The sequence below is a fragment of the Gorilla gorilla genome, chromosome 1, assembly GCF_029281585.2.
Source record: "Gorilla gorilla gorilla isolate KB3781 chromosome 1, NHGRI_mGorGor1-v2.1_pri, whole genome shotgun sequence".
Classification (NCBI taxonomy): Eukaryota; Metazoa; Chordata; class Mammalia; order Primates; family Hominidae; genus Gorilla; species Gorilla gorilla.
The window spans coordinates 60,416,223-60,429,143 of record NC_073224.2 but is presented as its reverse complement, the minus strand read 5'-3'; the positions used below and the strand labels follow the sequence as shown (position 1 = coordinate 60,429,143).

Here is a 12,921-nt window from a genome sequence, read left to right as displayed (position 1 = left end):
CATACAGACACCACGGTTCAAGTGTTTCAACATTGGGGAATATTGTCACAAAAATTCCGGAATGCCTAAACACATGAACACAATATGCATTCTATTTTTGAAAACTATTTTCACATGGTATGCTTGACTGACTGGTATTTTAATTTTTCTCTGAGGCAGAAACATACTTTTTGTGTGCATGGAAAGAGGCATATGTAAAACTCTTTCCTTCATATTCAGCAAAAAATGTACTTTCTTCCAAAACAATGTGGTAGACTTCATTCCCGGAGCATCTACCGTACATCTTCTGCCATTGTTCTGGCGATTGCTGGCCTTCTCTGCAACACAGGCACACACACATACACACACACAAAAAGAAAACACAGTGAATGTGGTTAAAAAACAGTTGTTATAGAACTGTTTCTCAACTGTGTAAGAACTGGCAAGCACAATCCAAAGAAGCATCTGAGTAATGCTTTGAAGTCTGAAGATGACATTATATGCAAGACTTTCTACAAAAATTTTGAAATTAATACTATATATATATATGTATATATATATATATATATATATATATATATATATATATATACGCTTGAGAAATGGCAGTTTTGTAGAAAGTGGGAGTTTTCCAAGATCCAGCTAATGAAAAGCTTTACTCTCATAATGAATCAATGAGATACAGGATTTTAGTCTCTCTTTATATACATATCCTATCACGCATATCTTCTAAAATTTGTTGTACAGTCTCCATAATACGGCCAACGTTATCTTACCTATGATACCTGCGTGGCTGCTGTATGTATTTTATTTTGCTTTATACTTAAAATTACAAATTTATCTCAATTTATCTTTGATTTTATAGAAAATATACCTTTAGTTTTTGTTCATATCATAGCAATAACTTTCTTCCAATTGTATAGCAGTCAAGAAAAGACACTTTTCTTTTTTTAAATGTAAGGGTCTCTCCAACTAACTGAATATTCTTGTAACCACAAAATTCATGTTGGAATCCTAATCCCATTATGATGGTATTTGGGAGTGTGGCCTTTGAGAGGCAATTAGGTTATGAGAGTGGAGCCCTCAGGAATGGAATTAGCGCCTTTTAAAAAGATGCTAAAGAGCTATCTTCCCGCCATGTGAAAATACAAGTCAGCAGTTTAAAACTCAGAAGGGGGCCCTCACCAGCACTGGATCATGTTGGCACCTAGATCTTGGATTTCCAGCCTTCAGAACTGTAAGAAATGAATTTCTGTTGTTTATAAAATGCCCAAGCTGTGGTAATTTGTAATAACAGCCTGAACTGACTAAATCTCCAAAAGACATCCCACAAAAGTGTTTTTATAAAGAAGATAATTTTACCACAAAAAGTGCAATGTCTTTTGTTCTGGAACGTTCTGCGCTGCCCGCCTAACTCAGTGGCTTTAGAAATATATTAAAAATTCAATTTATGAGAAATTCATAATGGATATATAAATAGGTTATTTCTCATTTTATATAATAAATCCATTTACCTTTGCTGAATAACACTTATGAACTCTACAAAAAAGCACATTTTAGAAGCAATATGATAAATATATAAAAATCAAAATAGTTTATCATAATCTCTAATCGATTCTTAATGGATCAAAACAGATCACAAGACATTACAACCATGTTTAGGACTTTAAAAGCCATTTTAAACTGAGTATTGTCTAAAGGGTTATTAGGAAGGTAACATTTGTCAATATTTTCAAATTGTCAATAAGCTTTAAAAAATATCTATATTTTCTAAGTATGCCTCATTGCTGCCTCATTCCTTCTTAAGTATGCTTAAAGAGTTAAGAGCCTGGGCCCTGGAGTTTGATTGTCTAATCTGAGTCCCAACTCTATAATCGTTTTTTGTTTTGTTTTGTTTTATTTTTATTTTTATTTATTTGTGTGTTTTTAGATGGAGTCTTGCTTTGTCGCCCAGGCTGGACAGCAATGGCACGATCTCAGCTCACTGCAACCTCTGCCTCCTGGGTTCAAGCGATTCTCCTGTCTCACCTTCCCGAGTAGCTGGGATTATAGGCACCTGCCACCATGCCCGGCTAATTTTTGTATTTTTAGTAGAGATGGCGTTTCACCATGCTGGCCAGACTGGTCTTGAACTTCCGACCTCAGGCGATCCGCCCGCCTTGGCCTCCCAAAGTGCTGGGATTATAGGTGTGAGCCACCACCCCTGGCCAAACTCTACAATCTTTTGTGAGTTATTTAACTTTTCAGTGATTCTTTATCTCTTCAGTGACAAACAGTATCAGCTTCATTGGGTTAGATAAAATGAGGTAACACAAAGAAATCACTTGGGAGATGTTGGGATCAGAGAAAACACGCAGTAAATGTAAGCTGCCAATATTACTCTGATGTTACATCTTCCTCATTGCTAAATTCCGGGGCTATTTTGAATAAACCTAGTCGACTTACTAAACAATAATGCTTTTAAAATTTGTGCCCATTCTTCCATAATGTTGATGCATTTTTGGAAATAGGAAAACAACAACATAAAACAGTTTTGATTTTTGATTGCATATGACTACATCTAGCTACTGCTTCCTAAGAATGATTGTCTCTGGTGGAAAAAACGTTCCCTTTGGCAAACAAAAATAAAGTTATTTTTGTTTTGTACCACATTACTATTTAGCAAGATGGTACTTGGCAAAAACAGAATCTATCTGAAAGGCTGAAAATGTATGAGATGGTGCTGGTAATTCATCAGTATTTGTTTGAGATCCAAAAGCCAGCATGAGGTCAACTAATTGTCATGCAAGGATACTAAAAGCTATTCAAGAGAATTAGAAATCTAATTCCAGAAGCTGACAGGGGAACACAATGTGGTAACTTGGAAGGGAACAGAAATGGATGGAATTGGACTAGGACAGTTCAGATAAATTTTCTTAAATAATTTGCTTATTGCCTTGCTATTTTATACTGGCACATTGCCCCTCAGGCAGCATCTTTTTTTAGGATGTCATTTCGTTGGAATTTTTTTTTCTTTATGATTTCTTCAAAACCTCTAATAGTTAACCTGGAATCTCTAAATTAATCTAATTGTCAATATACAAATTTTGTTATTTTCATCGCATGTTATTTGCTTGAGAAATGCTAGACATCAATATTACATCTAATACTGGTGTGTATATCCAGTCCCCACTCATTAACTAATACACAAAATATTTATTGAGCACCTGTGAAATGTCAGGAAAGGCTTTAGATTCAAAGGTTATGGCAGTTAACAAAAAAGGTAAAAATATCTTGTCTCATAGAGCCACTAGTGGGAGAGGGCCAACAATAAACAAGAAAAAGCAAATTGTGTTGTGTTTAGAGGTGATAATTGTGGGGAGAAAAATAAAGCGGAAAGGGAGCTAATATTTTAGCAGGTAGAATAAAGTGTAAATAGTGTGACTAGGGAAAAGATGATATTTGAGTAAAAATCTTGAAGAAGGCAAGAGAGGTCTGGGAGAAGACCATTACAGGCAGAAGTAGCTACAAGCACTTCCCTAAGACAGAGTTAATGCTTGATGCAGCTAAGGAAGAGCAGGGAAGCCAGTTTAGCTGGAATTCAGGGAGGGGGAGAAAATGGGGCCACAGAGGTAACTAGCTGAGAGGAGGGATCATGTAGGACTTTATAAATAACTGTACTATGGCTTTGACCTTTCATTGGGATGACTTGGCAATCACTGGAGATTTTTGAAGACTAGTACAAAAGGTCTGATTCATATTTTATAAAATCCCTCTGGTCATTGTGTTGAAAACAGATTGAAGAAGGGACAAGAAGTGAGGGGGTTATTGCAATGATCCACCTAGATGATAATGGTTTGGGTCATGTTAGATTCTGGGTATGTTCTGAAGGCAGACTTCGAGAATTTGCTAATGGAAGAGAAAAATATATAACAATCTTAAATATTCTTAGTCACAAGAAACATGGATAGATAAACAAACAAATAAATATCCATATGGATAACAGTGAAAATGCAAGTCCCAGTGCTTACAAGACATCATGGGGAAATCTTAAATACAAAATGTTAGATAAAATAATAGTCTGCAGATTCAGCTTTATAGCAAACTAAGTCCTAGAAAAAGAGAGGAGATGTCAAACAGACATAGTGTATGTGAGGTTTCACAAACATTTGGAATGTTTATTTTTTTAAATCTGGAATACTAGGTACATGGGTGTTCACGATAATATTCTTATACCTTTTGAATGTCTGAAATATCTTCTAATAAATAAAAAATAAAATGCATCACAAAAAGGCAAAAAAACTCCTCCATGATGGTACCAATAATTAAAGCTTTTTGTTTGTATATTTTTCACTGCTTCCTTGCTGTGTTTCAGGGCAACATTTGGTCTACATTATATAAGCTTCCCCTATCCCCTACTTACTAATATTTTAGGACTAATATTTTCTCTAGGCAGAAAGTGATCATTTTTCCATTTCTATGATGAATGTATTGAATTTAACTTTTTTGAATATCCACCCAGTTACTCAATGTATTGAATAATCTATCTTTTTACTCACTAATTTAAAATAACTCCTTTATCAAACACCAAATTCCTAATTATCTGTGCCTGTATTAGAGGTACATATAATTTCTAGCCTGTTAATTGATTCTTCTCTGTGCATTCACTAATAGCACACTATTTCAATTATTGTAACTGCACATTATTTTAAAGTATATAAGATAATCCCCTCTCATTATTACTGTCCTTGAAAATTTTCCTTGCTTGTCTGATTGCTTCATTTTATCATATAAAATCAGCTTATCTGTTTTAAAAAAGAATGTTGTGTTGGTATGATTGTTGGGATGGAATTAAAATAATAAATTTGGATGAAATTGACATCTTTATGTTAGCAACATATTACACCTTCATTTGCATGCTAATAACTCTTTATTTCTGCCACAACATCTCACCCAACACCAATTGCAGCAGAATGTAGCAGTGGAACCACTGAGCCCTGTTGTTTACTTTGTTTTCTGGAGGATTTCTGGTGACTAGAACATGTTCTAAGACATAGTAGATGTTCAAAAATATTTATTTAATGAAAAATTTTATTTTCCTGGTAATCTATGAGATATATGCTTTTACCCCCATTTCACAGATAAAGAAACTGAGGTTCAATGGCTTTGATGATCTTGCCAGCATGGGTAGATCAAATAATTCAACCCAGACACGCTGGCTAAAAAGCCAGCACTTTGTTCAGGAACGTCAGTTCTGAGGAGCTCCAACATTCAGTGTGAATGTTGCTGCTGTTTTATTTCCATGCTTCAGGCTACTAGGATATTAAATGCCAAGTTTTCGTACCTTTATTAGTAATGCAGGACATTTTACATCCTATAGATCTATCCAAAAATCATTAATTTGTCTTCAGCTTACAGTTCTATCCCAATTTTCTATTTTTCTTATATCTTACTTTTTATATCTGGGTAGACTTAATTCAAGATTGATTTTGAATGAGGGAGAAATAATTACATAAATAAATAGTACATTCCCAAACTTCTTATAGCAGCAAATCTTTTAATTCTATCACCCAGGTGTGACTTGTACTCACCTATTTGTTTATTCCTTCCTCCATCATCAATTCTTACACCTTTAAAACAGTCCTAACTCACTTCCTTGTTTCCAGTGAATGCTTTCACAAATCCTTTTACAGTAATGTAGTAAGAGTAAATTTCAAAATCTCAAATTATTTCATGTCACTCTGCCATTGAAAATGCTAAAGGGCTTCCTTCTTCCATTTGATAAAGTTAAACTTTGAAAAATTGTCATTACAAAGCCCTGCTCACCTGTTCTATGACTGTCTTTCAGGTTTCATCTGTTACTTCTGTCTGCTTTCTCTTATGCACATCAGCCATTAGAAGTCTTTAATTTGTCCTGAACAAGACACTGTCTCTTATGTCTAGGATTTTCCACAATACTTTTCTCTCTACCTCCTATGGCATATCCATTCTTGACCCTCAGCTTAATCATTACTTCCTCAGTTTTGCTGTAGTGTACTTCTCCTTTCATAATACTGTAACATTAAATTGTGTTGATTAATTCTTAATATCTTGCTTCCCTGTGAAATAAGCTTTATGAGAAAAGGGATCATGTATTGTTTACCACTATATCCCCAAGACATGACATCGGTTCTGACACAGAGGAAGAGCTTAATATATGTTTTGTTAAATGAACAAAGAATAATCTAACAATGTTCTTCATGCTCAATTACTAAATGTTCTGCTTTTCTAATTATATAATTCCTTTTGCCTTCACCAGAACAATGTTTAGGTCTAATGAATTACTTTCTCTATGATAAATGTGTCATTAGAATTAAAAAAAAACCTGAGTTTCATAATCAGTAATGGACATGAAGTGAATTTAATATTATATCAATTTAGTGTTGTAATTAGATAAAAATAGCAGCAGTAAAAACACAAGAAATATTATGGACAAAAAGCATAGAATGGGAAGCTCATTGAAAATTATGAAAAACCATTTAATAAAGATTTGAGATGTGTTTACAGCAATTAAATGAACATTTAGGGGAAATAAGAGGCTTGTGTACTTACTAACTGTTAACCTTGAGGTACACTCCAACCTCTAAAATAGTATAATCTGTTATCTACTTCATACTCTTGTGAGACTGTTCTACTATATTGACTAGTAATTGAATAGTAAAGAATCCTTCCTAGCCAAGTTTATGTCCATATTTGTTTTCAAAATCATTGCTAGCTACAGCTACTTTTAATGATCTCGGATTTTAAAAAAATTAAAAAAATAATAGAATATGGAGATGAAACATTATATTAAAAAAAACCAAACGGAGTACAGAGGAACAGTATATGTTTAATATTTGAAAGAATCCCGGCCAGGCACAGTGGCTCACGCCTGTAATCCCAACACTTTGGGAGGCCGAGGAGGGTGGATCTCATGAGGTCGGGGGTTTGAGACCAGCCTGACCAACATGGAGAAACCCTGTCTCTACGAAAAATAAAAAAAAATAAAAAAAAAAAAATGCCTGGGCGTGGTGGTGCATGCCTGTAATCCCAGCTACTCCAGCCTGGGCAACAAAGGAAAGAAGAGAAAGAAAGAATCCCCTAGGTCTCTAGTCTCTCTGAATAAAGGGGCATGCTGTAGAGTTCATGCACCCAGTAGCCAATACCAGTCATGAGAGCCTTAGAAAATTTTTGATGAGACATCTTGGAAGGAAAAGAAGCTTGTGTTTATTATCCTTGACATTTTTATGCCCTCAACAAATGTCTTAATGGAAAAAAATTAAAAGGAAAGGATATTGGAAGACAAGTTGATAGCTTAGGAAAAAGGAAAAAAGCAGTCTAGTGAAGTAAATAAATTACAAATTCCGTGACTTTGTAGCCTTCAGCCATACAATTTCAGATCTCCCATTCCTATCATTTAATAATATTTTAGGCAGATCCCATTTCTTTAAAATCACGTTGGAGCTCCATTTAAATCCAACCCAGGCCTATCAAATTTGAAGCTCCAATCTTACCAGCTCAGGCTTGTTCTCCCTGGGCTGTCGCAGCTCTGTAGGCTAATTCTAACTGCCATCATTGTTTTCTATGAAGATGGTAACCGCATGATGCCTATCTTATACAGACATGAAAATGTTTTTTGGGGAGTGAGAGGTGGGCCTCTGTATGACATCACTGGTAAGCAAGAAACTGCATTCCACTCTTCCTTATTTCCTAGCGGTACACCCTATAGACTCTAGCTTCTTCAGCTGCCTCACTTTGTGGAGTAGATGAGGTACTAGAAAGATAGGTCAAATCTTTTTATTTTATTTTATTTTTTTATTATTTTTATTCTTTTTTTTATTATTATTATACTTTAAGTTTTGGGGTACATGTGCACATTGTGCAGGTTAGTTACATGTGTATACATGTGCCATGCTGGTGTGCTGCACCCATTAACTCGTCATTTAGCATTAGGTATATCTCCTAATGCTATCCCTTCCCCCTTCCCCCACCCCACAACAGTCCCCAGAATGTGATGTTCCCCTTCCTGTGTCCATGTGTTCTCATTGTTCAATTCCCATCTATGAGTGAGAACATGCGGTATTTGGTTTTTTGTCCTTGTGATAGTTTACTGAGAATGATAATTTCCAGTTTCATCCATGTCCCTACAAAGAACATGAACTCATCATTTTTATGGCTGCACAGTATTCCATGGTGTATATGTGCCACATTTTCTTAATCCAGTCTATCATTGTTGGACATTTGGGTTGGTTCCAAGTCTTAGCTATTGTGAATAGAGCCACTGTAAACATACGTGTGCATGTGTCTTTATAGCAGCATGATTTATAGTCCTTTGGGTATATACCCAGTAATGAGACGGCTGGGTCAAATGGTATTTCTAGCTCTAGATCCCTGAGGAATCGCCACACTGACTTCCACAATGGTTGAACTAGTTTACAGTCCCACCAACAGTGTAAAAGTGTTCTTTCTCCACATCCTGTCCAGCACCTGTTGTTTCCTGACTTTTTAACGATTGCCATTCTAACTGGTGTGAGATGGTATCTCATTGTGGTTTTGATTTGCATTTCTCTGATGGCCAGTGATGGTGAGCATTTTTTCATGTGTCTTTTGGCTGCATAAATGTCTTCTTTTGAGAAGTGTCTGTTCATATCCTTCACCCACTTTTTGATGGGGTTGTTTGTTTTCTTCTTGTAAATTTGTTTGAGTTCATTGTAGATTCTGGAAATTAGACCTTTGTCAGATGAGTAGGTTGTGAAAATTTTCTCCCATTTTGTAGGTTGCCTGTTCACTCTGATGGTAGTTTCTTTTGCTGTGCAGAAGCTCTTTAGTTTAATTAGATCCCTTTTGTCAATTTTGACTTTTGTTGCTATTGCTTTTGGTGTTTTAGACATGAAGTCCTTGTCCATGCCTATGTCCTGAATGGTAATGCCTAGGTTTTCTTCTAGGGTTTTTATGGTTTTAGGTCTAACGTTTAAGTCTTTAATCCATGTTGAATTAATTTTTGTATAAGGTGTAAGGAAGGGATCCAGTTTCAGCTTTCTACATATGGCTAGCCAGTTTTCCCAGCACCATTTATTAAATAGGGAATCCTTTCCCCATTGCTTGTTTTTCTGAGGTTTGTCAAAGATCAGATAGGTGTAGATATGCGGCGTTATTTCTGAGGGCTCTATTCTGTTCCACTGATCTATATCTCTGTTTTGGTACCAGTACCATGCTGTTTTGGCTACTGTAGCCTTGTAGTATAGTTTGAAGTCAGGTAGTGTGATGCCTCCAGCTTTGTTATTTTGGCTTAGGATTGACTTGGTGATGCGGGCTCTTTATTGGTGCCATATGAACTTTAAAGTAGTTTTTTCCAATTCTGTGAAGAAAGTCATTGGTAGCTTGAGGATGGCATTGAATCTATAAATTACCTTGGGCAGTATGGCCATTTTCACGATATTAATTCTTCCTACCCATGAGCATGGAATGTTCTTCCATTTGTTGGTATCCTCTTTTATTTCATTGAGCAGTGGTTTGTAGTTCTCCTTGAAGAGGTCCTTCACGTCCCTTGTAAGTTGGATTCCTAAGTATTTTACTCTCTTTGAAGCAATTGTGAATGGGAGTTCACTCATGATTTGGCTCTCTGTTTGTCTGTTATTGGTGTATAAGAATGCTTGTGATTTTTGTACATTGATTTTGTATCCTGAGACTTTGCTGAAGTTGCTTATCAGCTTAAGGAGATTTTGGGCTGAGACAATGGGGTTTTCTAGATATACAATCATGTCGTCTGCAAACAGGGACAATTTGACTTCCTCTTTTCCTAATTGAATACCCTTTATTTGCTTCTCCTGCCGAATTGCCCTGGCCAGAACTTCCAACACTATGTTGAATAGGAATGGTGAGACAGGGCATCCCTATCTTGTGCCAGTTTTCAAAGGGAATGCTTCCAGTTTTTGCCCATTCAGTATGATATTGGCTGTGGGTTTGTCATAGATAGCTCTTATTATTTTGAGATACGTCCCATCAATACCTAATTTGTTGAGAGTTTTTAGCATGAAGGGTTGTTGAATTTTGTCGAAGGCCTTTTTTACATCTATTGAGATAATCATGTGGTTTTTGTCTTTGGTTCTGTTTATATGCTGGATTACATTTATTGATTTGCATATATTGAACCAGCCTTGCATCCCAGGGATGAAGCCCACTTGATCATGGTGGATAAGCTTTTGGATGTGTTGCTGGATTCGGTTTGCCAGTATTTTATTGAGGATTTTTGCATCAATGTTCATCAAGGATATTGGTCTAAAATTCTCTTTTTTGGTTGTGTCTCTGCCCGGCTTTGGTATCAGGATGATGCTGGCCTCATAAAATGAGTTAGGGAGGATTCCCTCTTTTTCTATTGATTGGAATAGTTTCAGAAGGAATGGTACCCGTTCCTCCTGGTACTGCTGGTAGAATTCAGCTGTGAATCCATCTGGTCCTGGACTCTTTTTGGTTGGTAAGCTATTGATTATTGCCACAATTTCAGATCCCGTTATTGGTTTATTCAGAGATTCAACTTCTTCCTGGTTTAGTCTTGGGAGAGTGTATGTGTCAAGGAATTTATCCATTTCTTCTAGATTTTCTAGTTTATTTGCGTAGAGGTGTTTGTAGTATTCTCTGATGGTAGTTTGTATTTCTGTGGGATCGGTGGTGATATTCCCTTTATCATTTTTTATTGCATCTATTTGATTCTTCTCTCTTTTTTTCTTTATTAGTCTCGTTAGTGGTCTATCAATTTTGTTGATCCTTTCAAAAAACCAGCTCCTGGATTCATTAATTTTTTGAAGGGTTTTTTGTGCCTCTATTTCCTTCAGTTCTGCTCTGATTTTAGTTATTTCTTGCCTTCTGCTAGCTTTTGAATGTGTTTGCTCTTGCTTTTCTAGTTCTTTTAATTGTGATGTTAGGGTGTCAATTTTGGATCTTTCCTGCTTTCTCTTGTGGGCATTTAGTGCTATAAATTTCCCTCTACACACTGCTTTGAATGTGTCCCAGAGATTCTGGTATGTTGTGCCTTCTCATTGGTTTCAAAGAACATCTTTATTTCTGCCTTCATTTCTTTATGTACCCAGTAGTCATTCAGGAACAGGTTGTTCAGTTTCCATGTAGTTGAGCGGTTTTGAGTGAGTTTCTTAATCCTGAGTTCTAGTTTGATTGCACTGTGGTCTTTTTAAACTATCGGTTGTGCTTCAGGAAAGTCACGCACAAGAGTGTGGGCTGCTCCACAGCAGTCTCTACTCCCTTATTTGTCATCTCCCTGACTTGCCATCTCCTTCTCTTTTTCCCCTCATGTTCAAATAATCTCAGGAAACTACATAAGCAGATGTCTAATTGGCAAATGAGATATTAGTTCCTACTGCAGGCAGACATCCTGTTTTCCATGAGTAATAAGTAATTTTTTTGGACCTCATCTCACTGGGCTGGGGGTGGATGCATAACCACTGTGCTCCTCTATCTGTCACCCTCTCCTATCATATCTTTTTATAGAAGGGTAAGAAGATCAGCAAATAAAATACTTGAATCATTTTTGTCCTCAGTTTTGGGTTATAATCACGAAACCTGGGGCAACATGAAGGTTCCTCTCAGCATAGTAACTATTGGTTACAAAAAAACAAACCACAAAAAAGCTGTTTGTTCCCTTCTGTTTATTGTTTCCAAGGTAAAGATGTTATCTGTTCCATTAACTTTTGGATTGTGTGTAAATCAATTTGTACAATTTTTTAAAACACGAGTTGCATATTTCTCACTTATCGATGATTGCATTTTCAAGGCAAATGGGTATTTATTGGCAGAAAGAATTAACTCACATATTAGTCTACTATACTTCAACATAATCAACCAAGTGGAATAAGGGCTGTTAGCTAATAAGTAGTTGGATCTGCTTTTTGCAGAAATGTATTTCAATACGGACCTCTGAATGCAGTAAAAGAACCTTATATAATTTTGTTTTTAAGAGTTTCCCCACATCAGTTTTTCCAAAGGGAGAAATAAAGGATTTAATTGGAATTTCCTGTCCTAGATACAATATTTTGAAGTCTTAATATGTTGCATACTCTGTTCTTATTTCAGGATATGCTGTACTACCCTGTTCAGTAAAGTAGTCCCATTTTAATAAAATAGCACAAAATCTTATTATACTGATGACTTCTTATGTTTTTATGAACCTGTATGTTTTTGTGAAATTCATATTAATAGATGTTAGAAAGCAGAATTTATTTTTTTAATTTTCATATTTTCTTTATGTATATAAGAATTCCATCACACTAGAGGTAAACTAAAGAAAAGCCTTGGTGTTATGAAGCACTGCCTTTAAAATTGTAAAATATAATCATTAGTGGGAGTCTACCTCTTTCACAGCATTGTTTTAAGCACCTCTACATTGTAATCCTTGGATTTAGTTTGCTAGTACATTTTGTTCTCTTTGATCCTTAATAATGTAGCTAAACAGATGATAAATAATTTACTTCAGATTCACCAAAATTGACACAGATTTTCATATTAGTTACTTTTATATCTTTATATTTATTATCAAACTAAGTTATCTTTGCATCAATGGGAATAAAGAGCACCTTGTCACAAGATAACTTTGATATCTAATTCATTCTCCACTATGTAGTAAAAGTGTTTACATATATAAAACTACAGAAATTTTTGCATATATGTAACTGTAGAAATATTTTGACATTTTTGGGAAATAATTTCATTCCAGTTTGTACTTAAATAAGATTAATGAGTTAAATATAAATTTCTTTATTGATATTCTATTTTGAAGAAGATAAGAAAATGTATTAATTCACTATATTGATTGCAAGGAGATTTTAAAGGTCTAAAATAAGTCACCAAAGGGTTTAAATCTAATTAAAATTAATGCACTTTATTTAATTCCATAATCTATGGAAATAATGTCCATTTGGTTGCAATCAGTTTGTT

General features: G+C 35.3%; 1 protein-coding gene across 5 annotated transcripts in view; it reads right to left on the bottom strand.

The window, feature by feature from the left end:
* Positions 1–12,921, bottom strand: part of KCNT2 (potassium sodium-activated channel subfamily T member 2) — a 381,853-nt gene that overhangs the window by 114,086 nt on the left and 254,846 nt on the right. For 4 of the 5 annotated variants that reach the window (XM_055378337.2, XM_055378343.2, XM_019028251.4 and 1 more), the window contains exon 15: positions 168–317. The exons of the other annotated variant lie outside the window; for it this stretch is intronic. In XM_055378337.2, the coding sequence (XP_055234312.2) occupies positions 168–317 (150 nt within the window). The remainder of the gene's footprint in view (positions 1–167; positions 318–12,921) is intronic. 5 annotated transcript variants of the gene reach the window in all.